Source organism: Leucopleurus acutus (genome assembly GCF_964270905.1).
Source record: "Leucopleurus acutus genome assembly, chromosome: 10".
Classification (NCBI taxonomy): Eukaryota; Metazoa; Chordata; class Mammalia; order Artiodactyla; family Delphinidae; genus Leucopleurus; species Leucopleurus acutus.
The window spans coordinates 46,296,481-46,312,681 of record NC_139153.1 but is presented as its reverse complement, the minus strand read 5'-3'; the positions used below and the strand labels follow the sequence as shown (position 1 = coordinate 46,312,681).

The 16,201-nt window shown below is 40.5% G+C and overlaps 1 protein-coding gene across 9 annotated transcripts in view; it reads right to left on the bottom strand.

Moving 5' to 3' along the window:
* The window catches only part of NKTR (natural killer cell triggering receptor), a 49,042-nt gene extending 35,217 nt beyond the window's left edge, over nt 1-13,825 (bottom strand). For 8 of the 9 annotated variants that reach the window (XR_014326558.1, XR_014326559.1, XM_082849134.1 and 5 more), the window contains exons 1-2: nt 13,745-13,825; nt 13,491-13,571 (exon numbers count right to left, since the gene is read on the bottom strand). Coding sequence is in view for 6 of the 9 variants with exons in the window: in XM_082849134.1 (XP_082705260.1) it covers nt 13,491-13,548 (58 nt within the window). In the remaining 3 variants the exon portion in view is untranslated. Of the gene's footprint in view, nt 1-12,225; nt 13,443-13,490; nt 13,572-13,744 lie in introns of those variants that run through there. The other variant, XM_082849139.1, reaches the window with a different exon arrangement.
* Nucleotides 13,826-16,201: the final 2,376 nt, after the last annotated feature.

Sequence of the window (16,201 nt, the reverse complement as noted above, 5' to 3'; positions counted from 1 at the left end):
CCTCTACATCAGCTTTTTACCTTTATGAAAAAACTGTTTACAGACAACTTCCTGAACCGCCACTCACAACTAAAACTCACGTTCTATTCCTGAGAGAGTATAAAGAGAATAGGTATGGCTCCTAAAAACTAACCAACCAACAAACAACCCTACAATAAAAAGGAAATGAGAAGGAGCAAGTCTGAAAATTCAATTTAACGATGCCAATAGGGAAGTGTTTCACAAACCTTTTGGTCTCAAGACTCCTTTATACTATTTTTTCTTTCTGTTTTAAAACTTTTAATTTTTTTAGTTTATTTAATTTTATTTTTCTTATTTTTTTTTTTTGGCTGCATTGGGTCTTCGTTGCTGCGCATGGGCTTTCGCTAGTTGCGGAGGGAGGGGGCTACGCTTTGTTGCAGCGCATGGACTTCTCACTGTGGTGGCTTCGCTTGTTGTGGAGCACAGGCTTTAGGCATGTGGGTTTCAGTTATTGTAGCACGCAGGCTCAGTAGTTGTGGCACATGGGCTTAGTTGCTCCACGGCATGTGGGAATTTCCTGGATCAGGGATCGAACCTGTGTTCCCTAAATTGGCAGGCAGATTCTTAACCACTGCACCACCAGGGAAGTCCCTCCTTTAAACTCTTAAAAATGATTAAGCTTTTAAAATGTGGTTATATTTATTGCTATTTACTGTATTATAAATTAAAACTCAGAAACTTTCAAAAAACAAGAATACACAAGCACACATTCCATCAGCTGTCAGAGTGGTGACATCATCACATATTGTGTAATCTCTGGAAAACTCGACTTGTGAATGAGAGTGCAAGAGGCAAATTACATTATTCTAAAAATGGTTTTGACTTTGCATACCTCCTGAAAGTGTCTCAATAAAATAAGAAATGGAATTTTGATTTATAATCACTTTCTTGAGTTCCCTTTCCCTTTATTCTACAAAATCTTTTCCATTATGAACATCTGTATATACTCAAGGAGACTTGTGGAATAAATCAAAATTAACTGTGGACCAAGCATAAGTCATTTTCAGTATAGACACAGAATGATTTACTGTGTATCACTATGATTTTAATTTATTCTTGGCCATGACAGTCAGTTCCTCTGAGGACAAAACAAAGCTACTGCGTAAGAGACAATCTTAAAGGATAAAAAGTGGGAGATGGAATCATATAAGGAGACTTTCCCAAGTCAACAGTGCCAAATGGAGTGCTGGAACCAAATTTTAAAGCAATTTCAAAACCTTCTAGCTGATCTTGATAGCTAAAGGAATGAAGAAAAAGGTAAGCAAAGAAAGCAAAAAGGAGGACAGCAATGTATCTAAAATCATTTCAGAATTTTAAAAACTGCATGTAATATCAGTAATATTAAATACTACTCTTTGTATTTACATGGAAATATTCTACCAGTGTGATAAAAGTATTTCCATCACTCTTCATAAATCCCTAAGAAATGGCTGGCTAGGTGGGTGTCAAGTTCAAAATCATCTAGCTTTGCAAACTAGAACATACTTAGATCTTTGGAATCCCGTTAAGATAGTTAATTTTCAGAATAAAAGATGTAATCAAAACAACTAAAACTTCGCCTTTTCTTTTAGGACTATAGTAATAGTAACTTCAATATCAAGGTTTTTTTTTCAATTAATTAATTTATTTGGTTGCACCGGGTCTTAGTTGCAGCAGGCGGGCTCCTTAGTTGCAGCACGTGGGCTGCTTAGTTGTGGCATGTGAACTCTTAGTTGCATGTGGGATCTAGTTCCCTGACCAGGGATTGATCCCGGGCCCCCCGCATTGGCAGCACAGAGTCCTATCCACTGTGCCACCAGGGAAGTCCCTCAAGGGTTTTTTAAAAAAATCTTTAATGCCTCCAAGTGAAAACTGATGAAAGTTTCAAATATTTTTAGTTTCTCCTTTACAGATGATTAGTAGTTGTGAACACTCTAGTGGTACAATACATATGAAAACAGTTAAATGTGATTATATTTCCAGGTCTAATATTCAGAGAGGGATATCTAACTACAATGATTTTTAAAAAAATGCTCACCTCTAATATCTTACCCTCTAACCTGATGAAGAAAAGAAATTTCTATTGACCTCTCATTCTCATGGGGCAGGGGTTAGAGCAGAGGTTTTGTCTTTTCCATAGCATTGTGTTTTTAAGAGCAAAAGAAAAAAACTGAACAAAACCAAATTGTTTTGGGCTCAATACCATGGTGCAAGGTTAAAAACACTGCTAAAGGCTCTAAAGTGAATGATGTACATATCAGAACTGTAAAATATCATACTGGACAGCTAGTTCATCCACCAACGTCAAAATTTCCTTTGCAACAACACTGACAGATGAATACCAACAAAGGCAGAAAAAAAACAGAAAAGCACTGGGACTCAAACAGGGGTAGGAGGTAAGAATTAGAAAAGGAACAGCCATCTTATGTTAAAGGTAGAAAAGGAAAAAATCTCTGTATATTTCACTTGCCGTTTTGAGGCAAAGAAAGAAAAGGAAAAAGACGGTGCTAAGAAGTGAACTTTCTTCTCTCAAAGTCCCCATAAAAATCCATATGAATTTTCTTTCATGACCTTTCAACCAGGCCTGGTGTTATTACTGGGATTCTCTGGGCCCTACTTCTAATAAAATAAGGAGAAAAACGGGTGGGGGAGAACACTCTTGCTTACAGAAATGGAAACAAGCCTTTTCCCTAAAATTGAACATGAGCTGAGCGCTCGAGCTCAGGCTCATGCATGTGCACTAATTAAAGCAACTTAAAAAAAAGTGTGTCAGATACTGTGCTAGGTTCTTTACAAATACAGGCAGCTCTGCAATAACGACAGAACTGAAATAAACATTGCATTATCCAAAAAATCACATATAAAGACAACTGTTTCCATGGGACAACAGTGGTTGGGGACAAGGGAATTTCAGGTCATAGTAAAAATGATTTTTTTCCTTAAGAGTATCAATAATAAAGGCATGTTTTTAGTTATAAGAATATGTTATAAAACTTAAACATCATTGAGGAAATCCTACAATTGATCACACCTCACTCTGGCCTTTCTCAGCACTTTCATTAGCATAATCCTTCTTGTGGTCTTTCAAATTACTATTAGGACAACAAGAATAACTCAGAATAGCAGTGCTGTTTACAGTTCTTCTCTTCCACGTCACTAGTTCCCCACCTTGTTATCTAATTGTGTCACAACACAAACGGTATTGCTCCTTAATTAATCTATCCATTAGAATAAATTCATTTTACAAAAACACGATCTGTAAGACAGGTGGTTGTATTATTTAATTACCTTCCAAGAACCTTATTATGCAGGCACTATTGCACTGAAGTCCTATTAATTTATGAGTGTATAAAAAGGGGAGAAATCATTTAAATAGTGCAGACCACTGCATCCAGTCACTGTATTCATGAGCTTATGACCCAGGGTGTGCTTGAGATGGGAGATTCAGTTCTCCTGTTCCCTCAGTACAAATCAGATCTCATATGCTCGTTCTATCTGAAAGTATAAGCTATCTTGAGTGTGAGTCTAAAGTTTAAAGGGTAATTTTGAATACAAGCAAATTTCACTGTACTGTTATCTTTAGAACCACAATAACAAAACTCTATAGTATTTCCATTTACAAAGAGGTCAAGTGGCTTGCCCAAGGTCATAAGCAGTACTCAAACATTTGTCTTCCTCTTTACTTAAAACTTATTTCTCGGTTTCAGTTCCAAATACTTTACAATGTTTACTAAGAATACATTTTAAAAAAAATAAATTTATTTATTTAGTTTTGGCTGCGTTGGGTCTTTGTTGCTGCGTGCGGGCTTTCTCTAGTTGCAGCCAGCGGTGGTTACTCTTTGTTGCAGTGCGCAGGCTTCTCATTGCAGTGGCTTCTCTTGTTGCAGAGCACGAGAGCACGGGCTCTAGATGCGTGGACTTCAGTAGTTGTGGCTCGCAGGCTCAGTAGTTGTGTCTCACAGGCTTCAGTAGTTGAGGCACGCAGGCTGCGGTTGTGGCACACGGGCTTAGTTGCTCTGCAGCATGTGGGATCTTCCCGGACCAGGGCTTGAACCCATGTCCCCTCCATTGGCAGGTGGATTCTTAACCACTGCGCCACCAGGGAAGCCCTACTAAGAATACGTTTTTTATTCAGTTTCTTCAATTCACGTGAACCTTGAGCAGTAAAGTTAAAACACCCATTTCAATGATATCCCCATTTTATCTATTTTGATAACTTGCCAGGGTTTTAGAATATTGCTCTGAGGCCCACATAAAGCAAAATTCTATAGTCAAGCATTCCTTTAAAGAAACACTTTGGTTATCACTTTGGAAAACCAACTTTAAGCCTCTGACAAATACGAAATAAGTAATGTTCTATTTAAAAAGGGAAGGCGGGGGACTTCCCTGTTGGCACAGTGGTTAAGAATCCACCTGCCAATGCAGGGAACACGGGTTCAATCCCTGGTCTGGGAAGATCCCACCTGTCGCGGAGCAACTAAGCCCATGCGCCACAACTACTGAGCCTGTGCTCTAGAGCCCGTGAGCCACAACTACTGAAGCCCGTGCGCCTCAAGCCGGTGCTCCGCAACAAAAGAAGCCACCACAATGAGAAGCCCGTACACTGCAACGAAGAGTAGCCCCTGTTCGATGCAACTAGAGAAAGCCCGCCTGCAGCAACAAAGACCCAATGCAGCCGAAAGTAAATAAATTTTAAAAAATAAAAGGGGAAGGGGCTGTATTCCTCTAAAATGTCAATGTCATAGAGACCAAAAAAAAAAAAAAAAGGCTATGAAAAAGAAGGATAAAGAGACATGACAGCTGAATGTAATATCTGATGCCAGACTGGATTTTGTATTGGAGGGGAAAAATGTTATAATTGACTTTTTAGGCTAACTGACAAAAATGGAATACAGAGACAGCAGATTAAAGTATTGTATCAATGTAAATTTATGAAGTTGGTAACTGCATTGTAGTTATGTAGGAGAATATCCCTATTCTTTTCTTTCTTAAAAATTTTTTTAATGTTTCTTAAGACTCTTTTAATGAATATCCCTATTCTTAACAAATATACACAAGTATTTAGGAGTAAAGAGCCATGATGTGGGTGAACTGCAAATGGTTCAGAAAAAATTGTGTGTGTAGAGAGAGAGAAAGAGAGATTAATAAAGCAAATGGTATAAAATGTAAATAGGTGAATCTGGGTAAAGAATAGATGGGTATTCTTTTTCTTATTTTTATTTTTCAACTTCTTATAAATGTGAAATTATATCTAAACAAAAAGTTTAAAACATCTGCAGATAAAGCCCAATGCTTGAGTTCTATGAAAGCATGTGTCTATAAGAGCAGTTCTCAAACTTTTTGGTCTCAGAATCTCTCTATACTCTAAACAATTCCTGAGAACCTTAAAGACTTTTTAATATGGATTATTTTAAATGATTTACGTTTTCAAATATGAACAAAAAATTTAATGAGTGTCATTGTTTTACATTTTTGCAAATCTCATTAATGTCTAGTGTAATAGAAGATAGTTAGATTTTCCTATCTGCTGCTGCATTCAATCTGTTGTGTCATCATACGCCATGCAGCCTTTGGAAAACCCTACTGGATACAAACGGAATGGGAGTGAAAAAAATGGGGGTTTGACTCCTCCTGGCCTCATGACACCACCTCACAGTTTGAAAACAAAAGGTCTACACCATTATACTACTATAATGTAGTATATTACAGCTATAATTTATTTTAAAATACCTTACATAGACATCCTCATGTAAAGTAATCAGATGAGTTTTAAAACTATACCTTAGGCCTCTAAGAAAGAAACACCCTTCAGGGATGATAAATCAAAGGCCGTACTCCAGAGGTGGCTTCTAATACTGCTTTTTAGAGGCCTTGTAATTAGCAAGATGAATGTTAGAAATGGGTTCTTATTGGTAAATTAGTGATGTTTGGAACATACAGACTGAATAAAAACATTTGGAGATAATCCATACCCTTCCATTAACAGGACATATAAATCTGGAGTCACCCTCTAGAGTGGAACCTAAGGCTGGGTCCACCAAAAAGGTCCTGGGTCTAGTCAAGATTTTGGAGGATTTTGGTGCAGAACACTAAAAGATTCGCATGACAATTTTCAAGACCAGAAATCTTTCACATAAAGAGTGCCTGGAGCACTGAAAAGGACAGAACTGGGACTTCATCAAACTTACAGAACTGGTTATATGACTTACTTGTGTGCATACTTGCTTGCCAACGTCTACATGCGGCAAATGAGACTTGCTTTCACTGTTCCCTGGTAGCAAGGTTGTGACAAAGGCAATCTATAGCCATCACCTAACTTATCGGTGACTCCCCGATATACTCTAAAAAGAACTTAATAGCCATTCTTAACTGAACTGGCTTAAATCAGTTTGCAATAGATATCTAAAACCTGGTCCCCTGGGCTCCAGTACTCCATTTCTTGATACAAGACCTGAATAAGGCAAGTAAAAGGCGAGTTTCTGAGGCACCAAAGAAGGAAAAACAAGATTCCTATTTAATGTCTGCCCTGGAAGGTACTCAGTTTAACCAACCACTAACAACCACTGAGAGAAGTAACATTTAACCAAAGAAGGGTGGGCCTACCTGTCAGAAAAATAAAGTTTTCAATGAAAATTTCATATCTATACTTCCAAACTGGGTACCATATTTCACACAAAAAGCTACTACTTTCAGAAAATATGAATTTATTTGTAAAGACGATGAAAAAGGATTGGCTAATTTCTACCAGTTAGGAACTTTAAAAAATTTATAAGGAATTCTAGGTTCAGTCAAGATGGAGTAAATATACCCCACCCTATCTTTCTTATTGAATGCACCTAAACAACCTTGGACAGGAAGCATGGAACAATTACCTAAGGACTGAAAAATAATGGTAGTAGGCATTGGGGAAGGACATCACAACACAAAACCCACCAAATTGGTAATGAATTTTGTTTTTGTTTTTCCTCCCATATCTCTTGGCCTGGAATCAAAAGCAATCTGAAACCTGGAACTGCCTACTGGGTACAGAGAGAAAGAGCTCTAAGAAAAGCCCTCTATTTCTAGAAAGGGGGCCCCAACAGATCAGAGTGAATAGGGGATATCTCATTTTTTGGTGTATTTTTTCCACACTCTCTTGTCCCAGCTCCTAAGGAATTCTGCAGTGGCAGCAGCAGTGACAGCAGTGGTGACTGGGCAAGCATATAAAACTCCAAGCGAGGGGAACCCTTCTCTCTGACTAGAGGAACTGTGGTCCCAAGAGCTTAGGAAGAATTCCTGTTGCATTTTACTCTCTATCCTGTTGCCACTTACCCTCAGAGACAGACACAGTCATGGGAAGCACATGGCAGAACAGGGAAACTAAAACTCTTGCTTTCTAGCCAGATGACCAAAAAAGGGAGTCCCTAAGGGCCAGAATGTGTTGGGGAGATCTCTTTAAAAAAGAGGGAGCTCAAAAATCAATCCCATTAAGTTGTACATGAATTCGTGGGCTTATCCATGAACTATGCATGGATCTGACACTAAACAGCAGAAGGTGGGTGGGAACTTCCAGGCTGAACCTAACTGGCTTGACTGTTTGCTATAACATCATCATCATCAACAACACAAGTCCATATTCTCCCCAGGATTTAAACTAGATCCAGGGTCATATAACATAACATACAAAACGTCCAGGATACAATCCAGCATTTATCGACATTTAAAGAACCAAGAAAATCTCATATCTCATATGGGAAAAGAAGACAATCAAAGACAGCCACTCCGTGATGATACAGATGTTTAAATTATTAGACAAAGACTTTAAAGCAGCCATTACAACCATACTCCACTAAGTAAGGACAAACACTCTTAAAATGACTGGAAAAATAGAAAGCCACAAGCAAAACCAAAAGGAAATTTTAAAATGAAAAAGTATAATAACCAAAATTAAAGATTCACTGGGTGGGCTCAACAGGACAGAGATGATAGAGGAAAAAGTGAACTCGGAAAAAAAAAAAGTGAACTCGAAGACCAGTTAACAGAAATTATCCAATCTGAAAAACAGAAAAAAGATAGAAAAAATAAATAAACAGAGTCTCAGGGACCTGTGGGGTAGTATCAAACCTCTGATATTTGTGTCATCAAAGTCCCAGAAAGGGAGGAAATAGTGTTGGACAGAAAACATATTTGAAGAAATAACAGCTGAAAATTCCCTAAATTTGGCAAAAGACAGACACAGATTCAAGAAGATCGGCAAACCCCAAAGAAAATAAACACAAAGAAATTCACACTACAATAAAACTGCTGAAATCTAAAGACAAGACAAACGTTGAAAGTAGCCAGACAAGAACAATACATTTACATTTGGGGGAGCAACAGTTCGAATCACTATAGATTTCCTATCAGAAACCATACAGACCAGAGGGGAGTGGAACATTTTTCAAGTGTTCAAAGAAAATAACTATTCACCCAAAATTCTATATATAGTGAAAATATTTTTTAAGAATAAAAGCAAAATAAAATTTGCAGTTGAAGGAAAACAGAGAATTTGCTGCCAGAAGTTCTGCTCTAAAGAAATACTTAAAGCAAATTCTTCATGTGGAAGGGAAATGTTACCAGAGGAACTTCAGACTTCAAAAAGGAACAAACAGTAACAGAAAGGGTAATGATAAGAGTATTTTTTTTCTCCTCTTAAGTTCTTTAAAATAAGTGTGACATTTGAAAGCAAGTTTTCAGTGTTTGTAGATGTAATACATAGGACAAGTACAACATAAGGTGAGAGGTAAAGGATGCTATATGTGGGATGGTTTTAACAGTTCTCTTGAAGTGGTAAAATATTATTTCTAAGTACACTGTAAAGAGCCAAGCATATATACTGTAATCTCTAGAGTAACCATTAAAAAAACTATACAGAGATATCTCTAAAAATTCAATAGAAAATTTAAAAAATATGAATTCAAATAATCTAAAAGGCAAAAAAGAGAACAGAATAAAAACAGAGGAAGTAAAAACAATTATTAAAGTGACAAATCCAAACATAACGATTATATTAAGTGTAAATAGTCTAAAGATACTGATTAAAAGACAGAGAATGTGAAAATGGATTGAAACCCAAGACCCAACGATTTGCTATCTCCAAGAAACCCACTTTAAATATAACGATATAAGTAGGTAAAAGTAGAAAATGGGGGCTCCCCTGGTGGTGCAGTGGTTGGGAGTCCGCCCGCCGATGCAGGGGACACGGGTTCGTTCCCTGGTCCGGGAGGATCCACATGCCGCGGAGCGGCTGGGCCCGTGAGCCATGGCCGCTGAGCCTGCGTGTCCGGAGCCTGTGCTCCGCAACAGGAGAGGCCACAACAGTGAGAGGCCCGCGTACCACAAAAAAAAAAAGTAGAAAATGATGGCTTCCCTGGTAGTGCAGTGGTTAAGAATCTGCCTACTGATGCAGCAGACACGGGTTCAAGCTCTGGTCCGGGAAGACCCCACATGCCACGGAGCAACTAAGCCTGTGCGCCACAACTACTAAGCCCGTGTGCCACAACCACTGAAGCCTATGCGCCTAGAGCCCATGCTCCACAACAAGAGAAGCCACCACAATGAGAAGCCCGCGCACCGCAACGAAGAGTAGCCCCAACTCGCTGCAACCAGAGAAAGCCCACGCCCAGCAACAAAGACCCAACTCAGCCATAAATAAATAAATAAATAAAAAGTAGAAAATGACATACCATGTAAACACTAATAAAAAGCTGCAGTAGTTGTATTCACATTGGACAAAGTAGACTGTGGAGCAAGGAAAATTACCAGGAATAAAAAGGGTCATTACATAATGATAAGTGAGTTAATTCATTAAGAAGACATAACAATCCTGGGACTTCCCTGGTGGCCCAGTGGGTAAGACTCTGTGCTCCCAATGCAGGGGACCCGGGTTCGATCCCTGATCAGGGAACTAGATCCCGCAGGCATGCTGCAACTAAGAGTTTGCCTGCTGCAACGAGGATCTCATGTGCCGCAAGTAAGACCCGGCACAGCCAAAATAAATAAATAAATAAATATTAAATTAAAAAAAAAAAAAGACATAATCCCAAATGTGTAAACATCCACCTAACAAAAGAGCCTCAAAGTAAATGGAGCAAAACCTAACAGAACTGAAAGGAGAAATAAACTCACGATTACAACTAGAGATTTCAACACTCCTCTCTCAGTAATCAATAAAAGAAGAAGACAGGAAATCAGCCAGGATATAGACGAACTGAACAACACTATTAGCCAACGTTATCTACATGACATTTACAGAACACTCTACACAAAACCAGCACAATATATATTCTTTTCAAGTGTACCTGGGAAATTCACCAAAATAGAACATATCAAACCTTAATAAATTTTAAAAAGCTGAGATCATACGAAGTATGTTCCCTGACCATAATGCAATTAAACTAGAAATCATTATTAGAAAGACAACTGCAAAATATCCAAGTATTTAGAAAGTAAAACACTTCTAAATAATTCATGAGTCAAAGACTAAGCTGCAAGGGAAATTAGAAAATATTTTGAACTGAAAGAGAATGAGCAATATATCAAAATTTGTGCGGTACACAAAATTTGTGGGGTCCCTCACAGAGGTAAATTTATAGCATTAAATACCAATACTTGACAAGAAAGGTCACAAGTCAACAATCCAAGTTTCTGCTTTAAGAAACTAGAAAAAGAGCAAAATAAAGCCAAAGCAAGCATCAGAAAAAAAGAGCAGAAATCAATGAAATTGAAAACAGAAAACAAAACAAAAAAATCAATGAAACGGAAATCTGGTTCTTTGAAATGACAGTAAAATTGATAAACATCTAGCCAAACTGGACAGAGAAAAACAGACAACAGGCACAAATTACCAATATGAGGAATAAAGGCAAAACCACTATAGATCCCACAGACACAAAATTAAGGAACGATGTTGTTTGACGACTTAGATTAAATGGACCAATTGCTTAAAAGCTACCAACTACCAAAACTCACTCAAGGAGAAATAACAACATGAAGAGTTCTATAACTATACTCAAATAACTTAAAGACATTTCCTCTTTTAATATATATTTGCATTCATTTGGTGGCTTTACACTTCAAAAGTCTAATTCACATGTTTGCTAAAAAATATACAAATTTCCACTGATAGTAACGCAAAAGAATATACACTGTGTTGTATTCAACTCAATTTTTATCAGTACTTCTTGATATCTCATTAATGTGGATGGTATGTCCACTCTTAGAGGATCTCTGCTCATCAAAGTAAATCAAACATATTACTTTATATTGATATTTATATCAAGTGAATTATTAACTATAGCAGAAGAGTATTACTTGAATAAGTACTCAATGACATACATACTAATGTTTAAATCCTGCAAAGCAGGACACCTCATTTCAAACAACTGAGGTGATCCTTAAAAGTTGTGTAAAAATCAAGTATCTATTACTTACATAATATACTGAAAAGTACTGAAAAGTGCTAGAGAAGTATTATATATGAGACTGAACCAAATGAAATTGCCAATTATCAACTGGTTCAACCTAGAACAATGTAAGCATTCCTTGTTTTCTATATGATTCAGTGTTCTCAAGAGTTCTAGTCACTTCTACCAGAAAGGTTATTATAGCGTTGGAGACCGAAGTTCATTTTACATTTACCAAACGTATCCTGGAGATGTTTCATGACGAAAGTCATTTGCAAAACTAGGATATTAACATATATACGAGGAAAGGAGTACTGTACTTTACGTGGCTAGAGAACCTTTGTTTGACCTCCACTTTCCAGGAGTCTGCTATTATTAACTCTTAAAAAAAAAAAATAAGCCCTGTTATTCAAAACGTGGAATCAGGGCTTCCCCGGTGGCACAGTGGTTGAGAGTCCGCCCGCCGCTGCGGGGGGACGCGGGTTCGTGCCCCGGTCCGGGGGGATCCCACATGCCGCGGAGCGGCGTGAGCCATGGCCGCTGAGCCTGCGCGTCCGGAGCCTGTGCTCCGCAACGGGAGAGGCCACAACAGTGAGAGGCCCGCGTACCGCAAAAAAAACAAAAAAAAACACATGGATTCACTATAGAGTAAGGATTAAGATCCACAAGGCTCAAGTATGAAAAAGAGAGAATGCAACAAAATTACTAAGATCACATCATTCCTCTGCTCAAAACCCTTCAATATCTTATCTCACTGAGTCAAAGTTCTCACTATGGCCTTTACCCATTTCCTGCTACTCACCTGCCCCCTTTACTCCAGCCCCCGTGGGCTTTTCTTGCTGTTCCTAAAACTTGCAGGTACACTCTTCTCCTCAGGCCCTTTGTACTAACTACTCCCTCTACCAGGAATGCTCTTCTCAAAGATATCCACACAACTCACCTCCTCATCTCCTTCGGGTCTGCTTAAATGTCATCTTCTCAAAATCGCCTTTTCTGACCGACCTATTAAAACAGTATCCCTAGGGACTTCTCTGGTGGCGCTCCCAATGCAGGGGTCCGGGGTTCAATCCCTGGTCCGGGAACTAGATCCCCCATGCATGCCACAACTAAGAAGCCCGCCTGCTGCAACTAAGATCTGATACAACCAAATAAATAAGTAAATAAAATAAATAAAATAAAACAGTATCCCTACTACAAGACAAAAAAATTTTTTTTGGTTTATTGTCTGCCTTTCTCCAATAGAATATAAACTATAAGGAAGAGAGGTCTTTGTTTAATGCATTGCTATATCCTCAGAGTCTAGAACAGCAGCACCTAGAATCTGCTGAACAAGATTGGCACAAAGACTGTATATATGCCTCCAATTAAAACTTCCCTCACAGATACTAAAAAAGAGGTAAGAAAACAGTTTGGAACCCCGCGTGCTCTGTAACTTAGAACGAAACAACTACCCTCTAGAAGAAAATATTTTATTTTCAACAAAATATACTAACGAATGGCTGGATTCCCTAAAAACAAAACATTAATGCTAAGCGCACACATGCTGCAAGTCTGTTGTACTGAATGCTTTGGTTTATCACCCAAGACTTGTGCTAAGTCATTTTCCTACGAACCAAGAAATTCTGGCTAAAGATACTTAAGGAAAAATAAAAGCGGAGTTAACCTATTAATGCTGTACAAGGATTAGGAAATACAGGATATACGAGTCCAAAGCTCACAGTACAGTGAGAGACCAGAAATCGAAATTGGGAGTGTTTGCCCCCTAGAGACACTGAGAGAGACAAAGTCCACAAAGGACTGCACCCCTTTTCTTGGCGCTAGGCATGGCATGAACACTCATTCCGGGGGTGCAGGGGGGCATGGAGTTTGGGACTGTGAGGCCTGTTTAGGATTGGAGTGGTGTATCCGGGCCACTCTCCTCTGCACAGACTTTCGCTCAGGAGAAAAGAGTGGCGACTGCGCCTACCAGCTCCCAAAAAGGCTTGGGGGAGGGGTGATGAAGGTAGACCCCTCCCCTTCCCCAAGGCAAGCCCAGGGCCCGTAGGGCTACCCAGTGTCCCGGCTCACCCGGCTCCCGGTTGATCTCGATGTCGAAGTGACACTGCGGCCGGTCCTGCGCCCCCATCGCGACCGAGGCGGCGGCAAGAGCTGGGAGAGACGGGGAGGAAAGCGGTCAGGGCGCGGGGCTAGGGCGGAGCCCGCGCCTCAGTTACCTCCCGCTGGCCTGGTGCGACAGCGCCCGAGGCCGAGACCAGCTCCCTCTCACCCCAGGCCTCCCGGCCCCCATGGAGCGCGCACACCCATGCAGACTAGCTCTTCACCTGGCTGGCCTCCAGCCTGAGCTGCTCCCCGTGAGCAGAGAAGAAACCGCTGCCACCACGGCCGAAGCCCAACGCCACTAACAGACCACCACCCCCGCCCCCTGGCCCGGCCTCCTAGTGCCACGCTAAACCCCGCGAGAGTCGGGACAAATACCGCGAGAGTACGGTCTCGAAGGCGGTGGGTAACCGAAGGGGGTGAGCTTACGTGGGCGTGCCTTGGAGCTCGAAGAGCCTCCAGCCCCGGCGCTCCTATTCCTGAGCTGGCCCTCTTTTGCTCCGCCCCTTTCCCCCCGTGTACATTGGAATCAGTCGCCCAATCTGGGAGACCCGGACGCGCCTGTGCTCTCTACGTTCTGTGGTCCTTTCTCAAGGGCTGTGTTTACGTATTTGCAGATACCGCGAGGCTTCCCTGTTTCCGAATCTGTGAAACAATTGGGAGAATGAGGTTGTTGAGGTTTGGTAGAGCGACAGAGCTTTGGTTTTCTTTTTCTCAAGGAGTAGTTATGGCACTATCCCGTTAGACCATTTGTCTCACTTCAAAGGCCTGTAGGCTGAACGCTGCGTTCGTCCGCGCTTTGGGGCCAGCGTCACTGGTATAGTTGTGTTCAAGGCCACTCTCCGTCTTTTGTGAAGTGTCAGTTCAAGACCTTTGCCCTTATTTTAATCGCGTTCTTCGTCTTATAGAATGCAAGGGTTCTGGATGCTAACACGTTGTTAGATGATATATGTATGTTCTGAATCCAACTCTCTTGTTAGGTTTATGTAAGTGCGAATATTTTCTCCCAATCTGCATCTTGTCTTTTGTTTTGAAAGTGGCTTGTGCAAAGCAGTTTTTAGTTTTTGATTAAATCACTTGATCAGTTTTTTCTTTTATGGCTTGTGCTTCTTTGTGTAGGAAATCTCTGCCTACCCCAAGCTCGAGAAGGTTTTCTCCTATGTTTTCTTTTAGAAGTTTTGTAGCCCAACCTTACACCATAGGTGTAAGTCTATGATCTATTAGAATTTGTGGATGTGGGGTCAGGTAGAAGTTGAGGTTCATTTCTTTTCCCTGTAGGTCTATACAGTAGTTCCACCACTATTTGTTGAAAAGACTTTTATCCATTGAATTACCTTGGCTTTGTGACCACATATGTGCGATTCTATTTCTGGACTCTATTTGTTACACTGATGTATCTTTAGGCTGGGGACACACTGTTGGGTTGTAGTTGTTGTTTTCCATTATTTTCTTAAAATTGTAAAATACACATAAAATTATCTTTTAACTGTTTTTAAGCTTACAGTTCAGAGGCTGTTAACTACATACACATTGTTGTGCAACCATCACCACCATCTATCCATAAGACAATTTTCATCTTGTAAAACTAAAACTTTGGGCACTTCCCTGGTGGCGTGGTGGTTAAGAATCCGCCTGCCAATGCAGGGGACATAGGCTCGACCCCTGGTCCGGGAAGATCCCACATGCCGCGGAGCAATTAAGCCCGTGCACCACACCTACCGAGCCTACGCTCTAGAGCCTGCGAGCCACAACTACTGAGCCTGCATGCCGCAACTCCTGAATCCCGTGTGCCACAATTACTGGAGCTTGAGCACCTAGAGTCCGTGCTCCACAAGAGCAGCCACCGCAATGAGAAGCTGGCACACCGCAACGAAGAGTAGCCCCCGCTTGCGGCAACTAGAGAAAGCCCACGTGCAGCAATGAAGACCCAAAGCAGCCAAAAATAAATAAATAAAAATTTAAAAAAAAAACCTAAACTAAAACTTGGTACCAATTAAACAATAACTCCTCATTTTCCCCTCTACCCAGGATCTTGTAGCCACTCTCTACTTCGTTTGTTTTTGTTTTACTTTATTGTGGTAAGAACACAACATGAGCTCCACCCTCTTTTTAAAAAATTTTTTGGCCATGTCATGCAGCATGTGGGATCTTAGTTCCCCAACCAGGGATCGAACCCACACCCTGTGCAGTGGACGTGCAGAGTCTTAACCACTAGATGGCCAGGTAAGTCCCGAGATCCACCCTCTTTAACAGATTTTTAAGTGTTCAAGCTGTCTAATAAAGGGGGGCAGCTGCCATCCCAGTCCAGCTGATGGTTGCCACATGGATCTGTAACCCAGCATTGCTAGAAAGCCAGGCTTTTATAGGAAATCCTCATTTTTTAAATATTAGCAACTAATTCAAAACTAAATACATTGCACAGCACCCACCATATCTGCTGATCAGATTAGGCCCATGAACAGCCTACTTGGCATGGAGTATGAGCACAAACCACATGAACAGTAGAGGAGGGAGGAGACCAATGATGAGTTAGAACCCTACAGATGGCAGAACGGGTGGGGGAGCAGGCTCCCTTCCAGACTTGAGAAGGCCTAGAAAGGGCCAGAGCCTTCAGCTAACACACAAAGCTAACACACTTGGTTGTTTACCATGTGCCCAGCTCTCAACTGCATTATCTCCAT